General features: G+C 38.6%; 1 protein-coding gene across 1 annotated transcript in view; it reads right to left on the reverse strand.

The window, feature by feature from the left end:
* Window positions 1-19,397, reverse strand: part of LOC140741791 (lysine-specific demethylase PHF2-like) — a 151,353-nt gene that overhangs the window by 41,784 nt on the left and 90,172 nt on the right. The window contains 7 exon segments of the mRNA XM_073072181.1: window positions 1,347-1,436; window positions 2,238-2,329; window positions 2,450-2,556; window positions 10,618-10,705; window positions 11,719-11,881; window positions 12,707-12,893; window positions 13,446-13,587. Of these exon segments, the coding sequence (XP_072928282.1) occupies window positions 1,347-1,436; window positions 2,238-2,329; window positions 2,450-2,556; window positions 10,618-10,705; window positions 11,719-11,881; window positions 12,707-12,893; window positions 13,446-13,587 (869 nt within the window).

A 19,397-nucleotide genomic window follows, 5' to 3' on the forward strand; every position in this document is an offset into this window, starting at 1 on the left:
CAAACAGTCTATGACTGTTTTTATAAAATCCAAGACAACCATGGTGTATTGTTTCAGATCCTTTGATAAGCCTTTGAGCACGGCCCAGTCCACTGACTCAAAGCAATCCCATGGCAACTACGTCTTTACTGTCCTCACTTCTGGAGCCTCTCCTTAGCATCTGACTGTATGCACTTAGGAGGAGGACAGACAAGTGATCAGATTTCATTAAATGCGGTCTAAGCATGGAATAGCAGGCATTCCTAGTAGTAGTACAGCAGTGATCGAGTGTGTTGGGACCCCTGGTGCTGCAGATGATATATTGATGATAACTGGGCACACAAGCCTGATTGAAGACCCCAACAATGATTTCAAAGGCAGGTGGGTAGGCTGCTTCTTGTTGCTACTCACACTACTCAATACATCAAGTGCCTGCTTAACATTGGCGTTTGGCGGTATGTAAACTGCAGTCAAGAACATGAAGGAGAACTCTCTTGGTAAGTGGAGCAGTCGGCACTCAATCATTAGACATTCCAGACTGGGGGAACAAGTGTGCAACAAGACCTCTGTATCCAACCACCACAAAGGGATAATCATCCTAATCAGAAGCAGTAAGCTAAGTAGAATGGTTATGTATTGTGTAGAGAAGAGACTTCCATGTAAAGCTACACTACCACATAGAAAACATAAGTGCATTGACTGTATGGTTGAAATGACATTATTATAATACCATGCAAAATATAGTCTGAAAATACAGAGACATTTCATAACACACTGTTAGAATATTTACCAAGGCTCCACCTACTTTTTTTGCCAACTGAAATATCTCATCCCTGTACATTGTCATGTATGCATCTAGAAGTGCAAGGACATCTAGGTGTTCCAGTGATGCTGCAGAAAACATCCTCAGTCTCAATCTTCCAGATAATAATGTACTAAGAGAATGACATCACTGACGATCAACAATACTCGATGTTTATTCAAGTTTTCATTTTGTCCAATTTTTTAAAAAGAATATTTTTTAACCATTTTGTGCTAGCTATAAGCTACACCTTAAAAAACAATTTTTACTGTACAATATTAAGTTCCCAGGAAATACTGCCACCTCAGAGTATACGTTATGGATGTAACTAAAATTAACTTGGCTTTGCAAAGCCACATCATGGGAAAAATACATTTTTTGCAAAATGCCTTTCATTTTGATTAATAGGTTTCTAATAACACTAGCCTTCTTAAATGAGAAAGTTCTTTAAATATATTTAAAAATAATCTTAAGGGAACATGTAATTAAATAAAATATCTACTAGCTTTATTGGATATAATACAAAAAGTTAAGTATTGTAGTCACATTATGGAATAAAACCCACCTCAGCTAATCGTATTTCTTTGGCAAACTCTTTAATAAGTTGTGCTGCTTTAATGGTCTCTGGAATTTCATCCTCATGATCAGCAATAACCTGGAAAACAAAGCATGACATGGTAGGTCAGTAACAACTAAATATTGAGTGCAGTTAATGAACAGGCCTTTCTGCAGGAAACTCCAAAGACAAAAATGCCATGGAAATAATTGTCTATAACTTGTGAAATGTTCATGTTCAAATGACCAAAAGTCTACTACTGTACTTCATTCCTGCTTCTTTAGTTTGAGTCAGAAGGTAAACTAAAATATTACCTTTCTAAGTTATAAATGATTGTCTATGTACCAGATGTAAGTCTGTAGAAAAATACGGACTAACTTTCAAAATGGAGCAGTATTACTCCTACTGAGTTCCCCCAGAAATTTTTGTGTCTCAGTATTCCAAATGTATGCAGTGTAAAAAAGACATAGACTGCCTGCTGTGCCTCAGGCGGGGAGCCTATACACCAGGCACATTGAATTTTAGGTTAAAAACAGCTTCAACAAGCACAGGTGAGGATGACACCAGGGGAGAGGCAAAGTAACCATTGGTAGCAGCTAGAAGGAACATTGTGAATCCAGAAGGACACATCTTTCCCATTTCTCAGTTTTTAAAAAATTAAACTTTTCGCTTAAGTTTTGTGAAGCCTTGGCATTCCTGAGCTTGCTCATCGAGGCAGCCTGACTAGGAGTCCTAAAAAAAAGGACACCTTCTAGTCAGGTGACCAAAATGCACAAAGACATCTGGCTGTATGTCTTGTACAAGGTAAGCACAAAGTATTAACTAATAAGATTTGTCTTGTTTTGGGCACATTTTACCAGCAAAATATCACATACTGAAGGAAAGTACAATATTTTCTACCTGTTTCTTCGTCCATGACCTGAATGCACCATTTAGAGCTTTTGCTCCTTGCACCAAATAAGAGGGAGGCTGCTTCCCAGATTTATGCAAACCTAGTACAAACCAAAAAAGAAACAATAATGCCATCAGCATTCAATTAAATAAACAGTTTGAAGAATGAGAAAACTGACATGCCACATGGCTAGGAAATATAGCTTCAATTATCACATTACCTTTGAACGTCTCAAGCAGATATCTGCCAACATACCAACATATGACTTCAAAGTTTGAAAATTTAATAAGGCTGCCAATTTTCAGTCTTTTTTCTACTTCATAGGCTCTGTAATAAAATCATATGATTGAGTTATAACCAGTTTAATAACATTTTGAATTGTATAATCAATATTTCTGCAAAATCTAAGAATTGTGCTAATTACTCAAACTAACTAATTTTAAAATTCAGATGTGGCTGCAGTATATCTGTTCCACATTGATTGTTTATTATTGAAGGATTTCAGGTCAACACACGAATAAATTTCCTGGGGCATGCTCGTGGTCAACTGATGAAAAGAAGCTTTCTCATAATCAAAATGTGACTCAAGAGATTCTTTAAAAATTTGCTCTGTGGTGCTCCTCTTCCCAGAGTGTATAGCTGTTCCATTACAACAGACTTGTTATACTGGGTCTTCACATTAAAATTAGTATTAATTGTAAATGTTAATATTATATTGTGATTAAAACTTAAAACAAGTTATGAAGATTGTGTCAAAGAAAGCCATGTGTAGACTGCAGCTTTTATTTAAAACACAACCAATAGTGTCACATGGTTGACTCATCACTTTGCATGGGTTTCTAGACCTAAGTGAAGAGAGGTGACAAAATCAAGTAACAGGGATGGGATACTTACATATGCATGTCTCATACATGTGTGCTTTGATTTTACGCTACTTATAGAAAATTATCAAAACATGCCAACTTAAATAGATAAATGAAGTAATTAGCCTTTACTTTCACATGCTAAATACAGCTGTGCATTGTACAGTACTCAGTCTTAAAATTTAATTTCAGGGAAGTTAATTGGATGCAATTTTAGCAGTGGGGCACAAACCATTTGCTCCTTTTGTACTGGTAACTTACATGGGCTTCACGACAAGCATAAAAATGAAGACATAAATCTACAAATTTATATGACTAACAAGGTGGGAAAATGTCACTACAGAGTAAATGTTCAAAAGAAGAGTTTCCATTTTAAAAGTGAAAATAATAGTTATCAGGAAATGCATGTAGATTATACACAAAACTTCATCTTTCATTGATTTTTTCACCTAATGAATGAATGAATTGTGTTAATTTATTCCAGGGTTACTGACCTATGGCGATTAACTAAAACATATCATATTGCATGAAAGATTATCAAAGTGTTTACACATATTTAATGACTATCAATTCCGATTAATTGGGCCATGCTTAATCAAAGCAACTGCTTAGTTGGGTCAACTCTTAAAAAACAAAAACAAATGGAGAAAATAGCACTATTCCTTTCATTTATTTCAGAAACAATGCCACTTAGTTAGAACAGGAGACTGTTGAAACATAGATACATAGAAAACCTACAGCACAATGCAGGCCCTTTGGCCCATGATTCTGTGCCAGACACGCATTTACTTTAGAAATTACCTAGGGTTACCCATAGCCCTCTGTTTTTCTAAGCTCCATGTACCTGTCCAGGAAGTATCTGCCTCCACCACTGTCGCCAGCAGCCCATTCCACGCACTCACCACTCTCTAAGTAAAAATCTTACCCCTGACATCTCCTCTGTACCTACTTCCAAGCACCTTAAAACTGTGCCCTCTTATGCCCTGGGAAAAAGCCTCTGACTATCCACACAATCAATGCCACTCATCATCTATTACACATCTATCAGGTCACCTCTCATCCTCCGTCGCTTCAAGGAGAAAAGACCAAGTTCACTCAACCTATTCTCATAAGGCATGTTCCCCAATCCAGGCAACATACTTGAAAATCTCCTCTGCACCCTTTCTATAGTTTCCACATCCTTCCTGTAGTAAGGTGACCAGAACTGGGAACAGTACTCCAAGTGAGGTAACCTCTGACAACTCTCCACAACACCCCCAAACTTCGTGTCATCAGCAAATTTACTAACCCATCCCTCCACTTCCTCATCTAGGTCATTTATAAAAATCACGAAGAGAAGGGGTCCCAGAACAGTTCCCTGAGGCAGACCACTGGTCACCAACTTCCATGCAGAATATGACCTGTCTACAACCACTCTTTGCCTTCTGCGAGCAAACAAATTCTGGATCCACAAAGCAAGGTCCCCTTGGATCCCATGCCTCCTTACTTTCTCAATAAGCCTTGCATGGGGTACCTTATTGAATGGTTTGCTGAAATCCATATACACTACATCTACTGCTCTACCTTCATCAATGTGTTTAGTCACATCCTCAAAAAATTCAATCAGGCTCGTAAGGCTTGACCTGCCTTTGACAAAGCCCTGCTGACTATTCCTAATCATATTATACCTCTCCAGATGTTCATAAATCCTGCCTCACAGGATCTTCTTCATCAACTTATCAACCACTGAAGTAAGACTCACTGGTCTATAATTTCCTGGGCTATCTTTACTCCCCTTCTTGAATAAGGGAACAACATCCACAACCCTCCAATCCTCCGGAACCACCCCCGTCCCCATTGATGATGTAAAGATCATTGCCAGAGACTCAGCAATCTCCCCCCTCGCCTCCCACAGTAGCCTGGGGTACATCCCATCCGGTCCCGGTGATTTATCCAACTTGATGCTTTCCAAAAGCTCCATCACATCCTTTATCTTACTATCTACATGCTCAAGCTTTTCAGTCCCTTGTAAGTCATCCCTACAATCGCCAAGGTCCTTTTCCATAATGAATATTGAAGCAAAGTATTCATTAAGTACCTCTGCTATCTCCTCCAGTTCCATACACACTTTTCCACTGTCATCCTTGATTGGTCCAATTCTCTCACATCTTATCCTCTTGTCCTTCACATACTTGTCAAATGCCCTGGGGTTTTCCTTAATCCTGCTCATCAAAGCCTTCTCATGGCCCCTTCTGGCTCTCCTAATTTTATTCTTAAACTCCTTCCTGCTAGCCTTATAATTTTCTAGATCTCTATCATTACCTATTTTTTGAACCTTTCGTAAGTTTTTCCTTTTCTTCTTGACTAGATTTTCAAAAGCCATAGTTCCTGTACCGTACCATCCTTTCCCTGTCTCATTGGAATGTACGTATGCAGAACGTCACGCAAATATCCCCTGAACATTTGTCACATTTCTGTCATACATTTCCCTGAGAATAACTGTCCCCAATTTATGCTTCAAAGTTCCTGCCTGATAGCTTCATATTTCCCCTTACTCCAATTAAACGCTTTCCTAACTTGTCTGTTCCTATTCCTCTCCAATGCTATGGTAAAGGAGAGAGAATTATGATCACTATCTCCAAAATGCTCTCCCACTGAGAGACCTGACACCTGACCAGGTTCATTTCCCAATACCAGATCAAGTACAGCCTCTCCTCTTGTAGGCTTATCTACATATTGTCAGGAAACCTTCCTGAACACACCTAACAAACTCCACCCCATCTAAACCTCTTGCTCCAGGAAGATGCCAATCAATATTTGAGAAATTAAAATCTCTCACCATGATAACCCTGTTATTATTACACCTTTCCAGAATCTGTCTCCTTATCTGCTCCTCGATGTCCCTGTTACTATTGGGTGGTCTATAAAAAACACCCAGTAGAGTTATTGACCCTTTCCTGTTCCTAACTTTCACTCACAGGGTCTCAGTAAAACAATCCCTCCATGACTTCCACCTTTTCTGCAGCTGTGACACTACCTCTGATCAGCAGTGCCACGCCCCCACCTCTTTTGCCTCCCTCCGTACTTTCTGAAACATCTAAAGCCTGCCTTTCTAAGTAACCATTCCTGCCCCTGAGCCATCCAAATCTCTGTAATGGCCTCAACATCACAGCTCCAAGTACTGATCCACACTCTAGGCTCATCCGCTTTGCTCATGATGCTTCTTGCATTAAAATCGTCACATCTCAAACCATCAGTCTGAGTACATCCCTTCCCTATCACCTGCCTATCCTCTCTCTCACACTGTCTACAAGCCTCCTCTATTTGTTAGCCAACCACCCTTTCCTCTGTCTCTTCAGGTTGGTTCCCACCCCCCAGCAATTCTAGTTTAAACTCTCCCCAACAGCCTTAGCAAACCTCCCTGCCATTGAATCCCCTTGGATTCAAGTACAACCCATCATTTTTGTACAGGTCATGCCTGCCCCAAAAGAGGTCCCAACTGTTGCTGAACAGTTTCTAACTAGTGTCTATTGCATGCAGGTTATGTGGCTGTTAAACACTATACCATGCTTAGTGCAAACAATTTTTAGATAAAGTCACTTGTGTGTGTGCTCAAAAACAGTGATTTTTGTCATTGATAGTTGGCGAGTAATAAGCAATAAGATAATTCTGAACTGTTTTGCTCACTGTGGTTTCAAGCATTCAGGCTTGGAGATGCCAGAAACGGCCAGGAGCAAAAATGAAACAATTTCACTACTTCAACAAGTTAAGACTATGAAGAATTTGAAGGTATCAACAATCAGCTTGAATGTTACAATGAAAATGAAGATTTGGAGGATCCAATCTTTGTTTGAAGGCAGGCCATTATCTGCACTAGGTGTCTGCACTGATTTTGTTCATTTACATTCAAAAGAACACAGCAGCTTACACTGGATAAATTCCTCCGTGGATATCTATTAGGACCTAATACTCAGTTTTATAGTACTGTAGTAGCATTGGTGGTGTTCTGATCTGTTGTGCATTTGATTTAAAAACATTATTTGTCATTCATTTAAATTGTAGTTTGTCTTTTTTAATATACCTTTTTAACTTTTTCCATGAAATTTCTGTTAATTGGGGCAGCCAATCAATTGGATCAAAATGTACAGGTCCAGATGTGACCCAATTCACTGTATTTTACTATATGTATGTAAATTCTGAGCTATAATTTACAATCCTTTTAAAATACTGTATCACATTTTGAGATTGAAAATACAGAGGAATGCCCATTTACCCAAGTTATGTGTAATATGAAATAAGTTGCTGAATGAGGAAGGAAGTGTGAAGCAGAAGGCGTATGCTAAATAATGTAGGAATGTATCTTGGCATGTGAGAGCATTAAGAGTGAAGAATACATGTCTTGTGACTACTTAAGTTGAAAGATACAGTATAGGAAAGCTAATTACTGATTATCCAAATAATATAGGGTACTAATACAAAGTCTAAAGGGAAGAATCAGAATCAGGTTTATTATCACCGGCATATGACGTTAAATTTGTTAACAGCAGCAGCAGTTTAGTGCATTACATAAAATAAAGAAAGAAAAAGTATTAATAAATAAATAGATAAAATGAATTTTGTTCAGTACACTTTGTACAGTATATGTATATTGAATAGGTTAAAAATCATGCAAAAACAGAAATATTATGTATTTTAAAATGTGAGGTAGTGTCCAAAGCTTCAATGTCCATTTAGGAATCAGACGGCTGAGCAGAAGCAGCTGTTCCTGAATCACTGACTGTGTGCCTTCAGGCTTCCGTATCTCCTACCTGATGGTAACATTGAGAAAAGGGCATGCCCTGGGAGTTGAAATTCCTTAATAATGGATGCTGCCTTTCCGAGACACCGCTCCTTGAAGACGTCCTGAGTATTTTGTAGGCTAGTACCAAAGATGAAGCTGACTAGATTTACAACCCTCTGCAGCTTCTTTCGGTCCTGTGCAGTAGCCCCCCCATACCAGACTGTGATGCAGCCTGTCAGAATGCTCTCCATGGTACATCTACAGAAGTTTTTGAGTGTATTTGTTGACATACGAAATCTCTTCAAACTCCAAATAAAGTATAGCCGCTGTCTCGCCTTCTGTATAACTACATCGATATGTTGGGACCAGGTTAGATCCTCAGAGATCTTGACACACAGGAACTTGAAACTGCTCACTCTCTCCACTTCTGATCCCTCTGTAAGGATTGATATGTGCTCCTTCGTCTTATCCTTCTGGAAGTCCAAAATCAGCTCCTTCGTCTTACTTACATTGAGTGCCTGGTTGTTGCTGCAGCACCACTCCACTAGTTGGCATATCTCACTCCTGTACACCTTCTCATCATCACCTGAGTTTCTACCAACAATGGTTGTATCGTCAGCAAATTTATAAATGGTACTTGAGCTGTGCCTAGCCACATAGTCGTGGGTATATAGAAAAGTCACAAGAGTCTAAATGAACTCCAAGAGACAAGAACTAGAGTTCATAAGCAATTTTCTCTCTAATTTGTAATGACCAGTGCACACAAAAATCTTGTGCTGTGCAATTTTTTGCCCAGTGACAACAACATGTGCGCACTAAATTTTACATGTAGAGCTATTCATTTTAACAGCTAGCAAAACACTGTCACTAAAAACTTTGATCTCCTCTGGGTCTGATTGTTTATCCTCTCGTTCATCTGCACTCTCACAAAACATATGTAGCAGGCCTGTAGCGGGTAATGAAGTATTCTCTCGCTAGAGCTTTTGCACACTGTCCATTTGTGATTTGCTTGCTAAATGATGCTTTAATCAGTCAGGTTTCCAAATATCACTCCACTTTTCCCACTTGAAAATTCTCCAGCAACTTTTGCATTGTGTTACACACAGGTAACACCAGTTTCTGTATTGTACATAAATATAAATATTTCTCGTAGCTCACATTCCCGACCTCATGAGCTTTTGATGTAGCAGCTTGATTAAGCCATTCTGCTTCAGATGAACTAGCAGTTCCTTTGCGCTTCACGGCCATTGGAACTCAACATATAGTGAATCAATAATTTCTTCAACACCACCCGCATCAGAAACCGGAAAAGGAAATGTGAGTGTGTACAATTGTGAAATATACTTAAAATGCCAACGAGGTAGAGGGTGACAAGCTTTTGTGTGCTGTTTAAATTCCTTTTTGCACTGGTAGCAAAAGATGCGTGCACGTGGACAAGCGCATGTCTGAAAGGGAGCATTGCTAATAGGTTTAGGATGAAAGGTGAAATATTTAAGGAGAATCAGAGAAGAAATCTCTTCACGCAGAGGGCGGTGCAAATATGGAAGGAGCTGCCTGCGGAAGTGGTAGATGTGGGTTCAAATAGAAGAGAAAAGTTTAGATAGGCACATGGATGGGAAAGGATTAGAGAAATATTGCCCAGGTGCAGGTATTTGAGACTAGGCAGAAGATCAAGTCAGCATGGACTAGATGACCCAAAGAGCCTGTTTCCATACCAAGGTACACTAATTCTGGAGGTGGTAGCAAGTTATGAAATCACTGAATGGAGTTTGGAATGATTACATAATCATATAGATACATTATTGATCCCAAAGGAAATTACAGTGTCACATTAGCATTACAAGTGCACATTGGGTGCACAAGGACAGTGTATGGAATGACAGCCGAAATGATCAACTGCAAATTTGCAAAGTTGTACAAGTTCAACTTGTTTCCCTTCTTTTCTGTCTGTACCTTTCTGCTCCCCTCCTTACATTTCCTTTTGTATCTTTCCCAAAGAATGTGATGAATTGCATGAAATGTTTTAACAAGAAAACGATCTGCTAATGACTGGGTTTAAGGTGAGATCATGAGATAATTACACTGCACATCCTCAGCCTTTTCTCTGTTTGCATCCCCTTGTTCAGTCATTGTTGACCCAACACCGTCAAATGCTAGGGTTGGACAATTACGTGATGAAGTATTTACACTCATAATGGAAAAAAAGATGTTGCAAAATCATAGCAGAGTAACAATAAAAAGAAAAACTTTAATTGACTGGACTTTGTCACACCCATCAGCCTCCGCCCACCTTTGCTGGTAAGTGCTGCCATTAAGCCATTTCAACTTACTCCATCACAGACTTATATAAAAAATATATATTAGTTATATATAAATAACACAGTGGAGAGGGAAGATAACCAGTAAAATAAAAAAGAAGAAAGAAAGATAAGGGGAGGGGTGATGATCCACTAGGTGTTAGGTAGACCAAGAGGTGAGAAATGACAGGAAGGACTTCCACATTTGACAAAGCATGCATGAAAATCCAGGCATTGCTCTTATCCTCCAATTGCCTATCTTGCTTTTCCCTTGCTATGCAAAAAATCTATGTTTGCTTTCTTAAATATACCCATTTTCTTACGTTAAATTTGTTGGTTTGTTTTGTTCATGAATATAGTCACATTTGGATGAATTCTGTTCTTAATCAATCAACCACAGATATCCCCCGAATGCAAATGCTACCTTGAAAAGTGCTTTTTACCACAATTACGCTAAATACGATAATACCTCAATTGCATTTCAATGTTTAGACTGTGTAGGAAGTATCCTCCAAAAGCCAAGCAGTCCACAGGAGTTAATGTTGCATAAATCCAACCTATTAAAATAATGCAAATCTGTTACAATATAATTGAAAGCTCAAATTTGAATGTTTTGTGTTGCTCTGAGTATCAGGACAACTAGAATTCTGTACAATTCAGTTTTTACACAATATTGAAAATATGGCCTTCTTTGCAAAGTGGTAGAACACCTGTTACATGCATTGCAAAACCTATGGTATCAGCAACTGTAGGATAAAATGGTCAAATACCAAGTGAAGATTTTAATGTCAGAAATAAGCGATTTGTTTTGGTGACATGCTAAATAAATGTGAGGGCATTAATTAATATCAATTAACATCATTAACATTCTAACACTCAGTTCTACTGAATATATTTGGCATTAAACACCAAAAATCAAATTTCTCCCTTGCAGTAGCTTAATAATTACAACCACATGCTTGCAACTAATTTTTAATTACAATTTACAAGCGAAGTAATGAACTCCTGTTGCTTTCCTGCTGTCCACTCATTCCTGTTGATACACTGCATTTAACTTTTGAAATGTACATTTTTATTCAATTACATCCAGTATTATGTAAAGCTAATTTTTAATCACACAAATATTTATTTATAAGTAGTTACTTGTGGTTTATAAATATTTGATTGCAGCAAGAATGTACTTTTCTATTACAGAGATTACAGTTCACCAGTGTACATTCAAATAGCTCTGTCTTTTAATTAAACTAATATATCATGCTCAAATCAACTACCCAAATACTAATATCTAATCAAATACTAATAATTATATCTATGATATAATAAGAACTTTGCACCATTCATATCAATTACATAGTAATATTCTTTCAAAGGTTACACTTCCTGGAAAGGTATAAACATTTTAGCACATTTACAAAATAAATGACACAAAAGCACAAGTAACGAATAACATTAGAACTCTTACATAAAAGCAATTATGTTTAACATGACACACAATCCTTTAAATTCTTCCCATGCATCTCTTTAAAAATGCCTCTTTTAAAAATGAAATAGGAGAAGTGAAACATTGTACCTGACGGGATAAATAGGCTCTGCCCTTGTTTCAGGGTACATTTGTAGCACTTGTCTACTTGATCAGCAAAAAACATTTCACTCTGATTGGATGAAGAACTCCACCTTTCGTATAAAGCAAGGTTGGCAGAGGTTGACTTAATCAAATAAAAAATTTTCTCTCCCTGGAGAGGAAAATATATGTCACAGTTAATACTGCAAAGTATTTTCATTGTTTCAAATAAACTAATATGTACTAAAAGCGAGAAAATATGTGGAAAGATTTAAAAAGCAAAAACCTGAGACAGTAGAACATTTGATAATGGTTTCCAAGAAAATGCTACTGGGAATACCGTACCAGACTAGAGCTCCTGACAGTTTTGCATACTTATTTAGAATAGAGTAGTCTTTTTAGCCTTCAGATATCTTGGGGGGAAAAAAACGATCTTTTACAATAAATTACTTCACTTCCAAAAAAACGAAAGATGACTAGTACATGGGGAAAATACATACTCGGCATTCTGTGAGCTTTCCCATAAACAATTATAGGAAATCATGAAAGAACTATACATAAACACAAGAAAGTCTGCAGATGTTAGAAATCCAAATCCAAAGGCTTAAGATGCTGGAGGAACTCAGCAAATCAGGCAGCATCTATGGAAATAAATAAACAATCGACATTTTGGGCCAAGACCCTTCTTCAGATCCCCCAGCACTACGTATGTGTTGCAAAGAACTGTACACATAGGCAGACTCCGAGGAGTGAAAAAACTTATCAGTTGCTTCCTCTGCTTGATGATCAGCACATCCATTACGGACAGAAGAACCCATGTCTGTGCTTTATGACTCTGTGATTCCATCAATGATTCATTGAGCTATTTTTATTTGTTGTTCCCAGTGCAATGCAGTACACAGATGTACACTGTTACAAAGCATTTCCATTGAAGAACTTAAGAAATACAATATGAATGTTAATTATTGTTTATGTTGAAAAATTCAAGATAACTCACACGTAGGAGATGATACCAAACTGATGATCCCCCTGAGCCTATGTGGAAGTCTGTATAGCTGTCCTTTACACCTATCTGGCAATACTTTGTAACTTTTGGCTTATCAAAAAGAGAATCATCTTGCCACAAATTATCGACCCAGGATAATTTCTTGACAATTTCAGGAGCTTCGACCAAACTTGACATTCTGCAAAGAAAACAAAAACAATTCTGGTTTCTTAAAAAAGGTATTTATAAATGTCTAACTAAGAAAACTGTTTAGTTTGCCATTTAATCCCCACTGTCCCTAAATGGATAATCCTCTAAGCTAATTTTATTTTTTAAATTCTGGTGAAATGGCACCATACATTAAACTTCTCTGAAAAATGTGTGAATATAAAATCGGATTCAAACCAATAATGAGTGGCACATTGTTATTTTCCCCCCAGAAGAGCTTGACTATGAAGCATTTCTTCAAAGCAATTAGTAAATAACTTATGGTGATAGTATCACGTTTCTTTTTGTCTGTGAAATTCATTTTGAGGACAAAGTTTAATGCGATGAAATTACCGTGTCTTTAATACTAAAAGTCAGGGGTAAGTTTCTAAGCAATGATGCTTCAATGGTAATCATTCAAAATAATATTTCAGCAGCAATGTATCTTGTTCCCTTGTAAATTTTAGTCATTTTTGTGAAAGATTTAAAATATTAGTGCCATCACGGAGAAATTATAAAGAAATATTAAGTTTAACAAACATACTTGGTATCTGAAAACTCAAAATTAATCACATTAAGAACTCTCTTCCGGTTTGCACTATAGTAGTAGTCGACAAACTCCTTTATGGTTAACTTGCAGGTCTTCTGTTTAGTGACATCGACAACATCGATGACTCTGTCTGGGCCTAGAAAATAAAGCCAGAATATAAGATACAGTTAACTACCCTAAGGACTTATAACTATATTTCAGAAGACATTAAAATCTCAACATACTAATCTCCAAGGAGTTAAAATTGAAATTACTCAGAACATCAACTAACATAATTGAAATTATTTTAAATGAACAATTTTTTAACTGATCAAAATTTTTCTATAAAATACACAAAAGGGTCTATGCCAGCATATACTGTACATGCTGTAAATAAGAGGATTAAAAACATCAAACAAAATAGTGACTTTAGAGAGTGATCCCAACAATGAATGGGTATGAATGGGTTAACATATGAGGAGCACTTGAATGCTCTTGGACTGTGCACACTGGAGTTTCGAAGAATGAGAAGTTTCTCACTGAAACCAATTGAATGATGAGAGGCCTATATAGAGTGGAGGTGGAGAGGACGTTTCCATTAGTGGAAATATCTAGGACCAGAGAGCACCGCCTCAAAATACATCTCCCTTACAACAGAGATGAGGAAGAATTTCTTCAGCCAGAGGGTGATGAATCCGTGTAATTCATTGATATGGATGGCTATGGAGGTCAAAACATTGGGCATATTTAAAGGAGAAGTTGATAGGTTCCTGATAAGTCAGCACATCAAAAGATACGTATCGGGAGAAGGCAAGACAATGGGTTTGAGAGGGAAAATAAATCAACCATGATGGAATGGCACAGCAAACTTTATAGGTTGAATGGCCTAATTCAGCTCCTATGCCTTATAGTCTTATAATTTCAGCATCAGTCAAAAAGCAGGAAAGACAATACCTTTAATCCAATAATGATGATAAAAATTCTGAGGGAACATTAATTGATCTCCTTGTACTATATGTAAAATGATCACACTGGACAAACCTGATCAGTGTACTGTATGTTAGCAGTACACAAAAAAAGTCTAGGCAGGCTGCACATTTTTCTCTTCACAGTAGGTCATACTGACCAGTTTCTCCTATACAGCTGTTCTAAGTATGTCAGACTTGTGAGTTAGTAACTAATGGAGCACCCCAAGGATTAGTCATTAGCCCTCAATTATTAACTATCTATGTCAATGGCCTAGAGGAAGGACCAGTGTATGAGGTATCTGAGTTTGCCTACGTCATGAAAACAGGTCACAGGGCTTGCTTCAGTGGGAATTTTTGAATTCTGCAACTGTACAGAGACAGCTTGAGACAAAATAACCTGGCAAATGGAGTTTAATGTTGGAAACTGTGAGCTGATGCACTGGTAAGTAGAAGCAAAAGGCAGACAGTTACCTAAATGGAGAGAAACTGCAATTAATTATAGGAGCAAGTAATTAAGAAGTCAAATGGCACATTGGCCCTTATTTCTATGTGCTAGAATTTTAGAATATATAATTATTACATCTGTGTCAGGTATCTGTAAACATGGCACCCTGGAAATCCCATCCTCTAAATACTGCTTCTTTCCAAACTACCATTACCAAAGTGGAACCCAATTGCAATATATTCCAGGTTGAAATACAGTACTGCGGAAATTCAACCAGGCACCTCAGGCCTTAAACCGCTTTTATGCCAAAGATGTAATTTGGCGCACTGCTGGGAAAAATGGATCACACTGCCCACTTGTGGACCAATGCTTTTATAGAACTACACACTCGTAGAACCAGACTATGTAACAGTTTCTTCCCTCAAGCCATCAGTCTCCTCAATACCCAAAGCCTGGACTGACACCTTACTGCCCTATTGTCCTGTTTATTTATCGTAATGCCTGCACTGTTTTGGGCACTTTATGCAGTCCTGGGTAGGTGTGTAGTCCAGTGTAGTTGTTTGTTTTTTTCTCTGTGTTGTTTTTTACATAGTTCAGTCTAGCTTTTTGTACTGTGTCATGTAACACCATGATCCTGAAAAATGTTGTCTCATTTTTACTATGTACTGTACCAGCAGTTATGGTCGAAATGACAATAAAAATGACTTGACTTGAACTGCTTGACCTGCAGCAGCACTATTTAATGGGAGCAGGTCTTAGCACAATGCCTGACCTAACCCAATTCAGAAATGTCTCCCATAATTTTTAACTTGTTTCTTTCAAGCCTTTACTCTTGTTCTGACAAGTTCCTCTCAGCCCTGTTCTCTAGACCAAGGTTTCTGTCTTGCACCCCATCACATAAACATCTATTTCCAGTCACTGGCCCGCTTCTCTGACCGGACTCTGATCTTCATCCCCCACTCAACAATCAGACACTAATCTCCAGCCACCTTCCCATGCCCAAGGCCAAAGCATCAAGCCTTTCTCTCCCATTCCAATCTTCCCTCCAGTTTCAATCTGTGGGTAACTTGGGCCACATTTTACAAAAAAATTCCTCCTAACTCCACCCACCCTAGCAGTCACCTATTCACCAAATTGCTACCAGGGAGACGCTATAAGTCCGTCAAACTACACGTCATCTCTAAGTTTCTTTCCTGTAGCACTCCAGGTTCTCAACAAAACTCACACAGGTGCAATATTCTAACTATATCTGCACAACATATGTTAAGTGATCTTTCCTGCTCTCCTTGGTCTGTTTTATAATTATTTAGTCTGTTCATACGTTCACATTTATTTAAGTTTGATCATTGGCATTTGCATGCATGATCATTCTAATTGTTGATTGCTCATGGCTGTTGGCACTAATTGTCTTGTAAACTGTTGGCTGCTATTGTGTTGTCTGTTATGATATTGTCCCGTGTTTTATGCTTGGCACTGAACCACAATTAATTCTGCTATGTTTCACATACTGGCAATAAAGTGATTCTGATTCAGATTTTAAAGTGCAAACACGAAGAAATCTGCAGATGCTGGAAATTCAACAACACACACAAAATGCTGGTGGAACACAGCAGGCCAGGCAGCATCTATAAGGAGAAGCACTGTCGACGTTTCAGGCTGAGACCCTTCATCCTGACATTTTGTGTGTGTTGTCTGATTCAGATTTTCCTCAGACACCCATTTTATGACAATCCCAGGTTAGCAAAGTCTTAATCTTGCAGCACCAACATGAATCTCTGCAGGAAAGAATTAACATAGGCTTCAAAATCCACTATGGCTGCCCTCCACCCAGCATGCCCAACTTCTAAACATCCACTAATCTGCATACCCCATCTTGAATGAGATGACATAGCCTATCATTGCTGCAGGTCCATCCAGGAATGTAGGACTCTCCAAACCCAATGAACTGCTGGCTGGCCAGATCCAACACATCTGACCCATATCCTGCACTCCAATATCATCCACCCTCTAAAAAGTGAAACCCGCATTTCAAATAAAACTTATTCAATTAGAGAAAAGAGATCATTAAAAAAATCCGTTTACTTTTATTGATGTAATCATTGTCCCTAATTACATTATGGCCTCAGGCTGGTTCTCAAGTTTATGTTTGGTTCTTCATGTTATTTATATTATGCTAATTTAAAACATAGAAATCCACAGCACATTACAGGTCCTTCAGCCCACAATGTTGTGCCAACCATATAACCTACTCTAGAAACTGCCTAGAATTTCCCTACTATATAGCCCTCTATTTTTCTAAGCCCGATGTACCTAACAGTCTCTTAAAAGACCCTTTTGTATCTCTACCATTGTCACTGGCAATGCATTCCATGCACCCACCACTCTCTGCATGAAAAACTTCTGACCCCCCCCCCCCCCCACCTACTTTCCAATCACCATAAAACTATGCCCCTCATATTAGTCATTTCAGCCCTGGGAAAAAGCCTCTGACTATTCATATGATCAATGCCTCTCGTTATCTTGTACACCTCTATCAGGTCACCTCTCATCTTCTGTCGCTCCAAGGAGAAAAGGCCAAGTTCACTCAACCTATTCTCAAAAGGCATGCTCTCCAATCCAGGCCAAATCCTTGTAAATCTCCTCTGTACTCTCTCTATTGTATCCAACATTCTTCCTGTAATGAGGTGACCAGAACTGCACACAGAACTCCAAATGGGGTCTAACTAAGGTCTTATATAGCTGTTACATTACCTCATAGCTCTTGAACTCAATCCTATGGTTGATGAAGGCCAACATACCATACACCTTCTTAGCAACACTGTCAACCTGCGCAGCAGCTTTGAGTGCCCTATGGACATGAACCCCAAGATCTCTCTGATCCTCCACACTGCCAAGAGTCGTACCATTAATATTATATTCTGTCTTCAAGTTTGACCTACCAAAATGAACCACTTCACACTTAACTGGGTTGAACTCCATCTGCCACTTCTCAGCCCCGTTCTGCATCCTACTGATGTCCCACTGTAACATATGACAACACTCTAGTATATCCACAATACCCCAAACCTTTGTATCATCAGCAAGCTCACTAACCCACCCTTCTGCTTCTTCATCCAGGTCATTTATAAAAATCACAAACAGAAGGGGTCCCAAAACATCAGCCCCCTCCACCCACCAAGCAAGCAATAGCAAAGCCCCCCAAAAGAGACCATGATCTGCAGTACAACAAAAAATAATCGTTCACCTAACAATTCGACATACCACAGGCTCTGTCTCTCTCCCTAATAAAGGGGCAGAGAGGTGTCACTCGGTGAGCATGGAGACATAAACAAAGAAACTCACTGGTTTACGGTGTTCAAAGTCTGTCGTGTTTTTTTTCCTGAGTTCTCTGACACGAGAACTCCCCCACCATGATGCATTTGAATTTCATTTAATTTTCAACTTCTATTTATCATCATTTTTTAAAATATAATGGGCCTTAATCTGAAATCTATCATTAACAATGAAAGGGATGTAGCTAGGTCAGGTTCATATCTTATATGTAACCATTTTTTTAGCAGGTACGCATCAGTGAGAATTGAGGTTTACAGAAAATGTTTTGCACAATATCTTTACCAGCTTTAAAAAAAAGTTACATGAACTTCATTCAATAAATACTTCAATCTGTAATACCAGGTTTATTATCCATTTATGATTTACAGTGGACTGGAACACGAGTGTACAGACATTAAGAAAGGTATTAAGTTAGATAGGTTACCAGGATTGGATGAGATATAACCCAGACTACTGTGGGAAGCAAGGGGGGAGATTACTGAGCCTCTGGTGATGATCTTTGCATCATCAATAGGTACAGGAGAAGTACCAGAGGATTGGAAGTTTGCAAACAGATCCCTGTGGAACACCACTGGTCACTATACAGAATGCGAACCATCCACAACCACTGCCTTCTGTGGGCAAGCCAATTCTGGATCCACAAAGCAAGGTCTCCTTGGATTTCATGCCTCATTACTTTCTGAATGAGCCTTGCATGGGGAACCTTATCAAATGCCTTAATGAAATCCATATACACTACATCCACTGCTCTACCTTCATCAATGTGTTTTGTTACATCCTCAAAGAATTCAATCAGGCTCCAAAGAACCATAAGATATAGGAGCGGAAGTAGGCCATTCAGCCCATTGAGTTTGATCCACCATTCAATCATGGGCTGATCCAATTCTTCCAGTCATCCCAACTGCCCTGCTTTCTCCCCATACCCTTTGATGCCCTGGTTAATCAAGAAGCTATCTATGTCTCCCTTAAATGAACCCAATGACTTGGCCTCTGCAGCCACTCGTAGCAACAAATCCCTCAGATTTACCACCCTCTGACTGAAGTAATTTCTCCGCATCTCTATTCTAAATGGACGTCCTTCAATCCTGAAGACGTACCCTCTTGTCCTACCATGGGAAATATCTTTGCCATATCTAATCTGGTCAGACCTTTTAACATTTGGAATGTTATTATGAGATCCCCCCTCATTCTCCTGAACTCCAGGGAATACAGCCCAAGAGC

The sequence above is a fragment of the Hemitrygon akajei genome, chromosome 19, assembly GCF_048418815.1.
Source record: "Hemitrygon akajei chromosome 19, sHemAka1.3, whole genome shotgun sequence".
Taxonomy (NCBI): Eukaryota; Metazoa; Chordata; class Chondrichthyes; order Myliobatiformes; family Dasyatidae; genus Hemitrygon; species Hemitrygon akajei.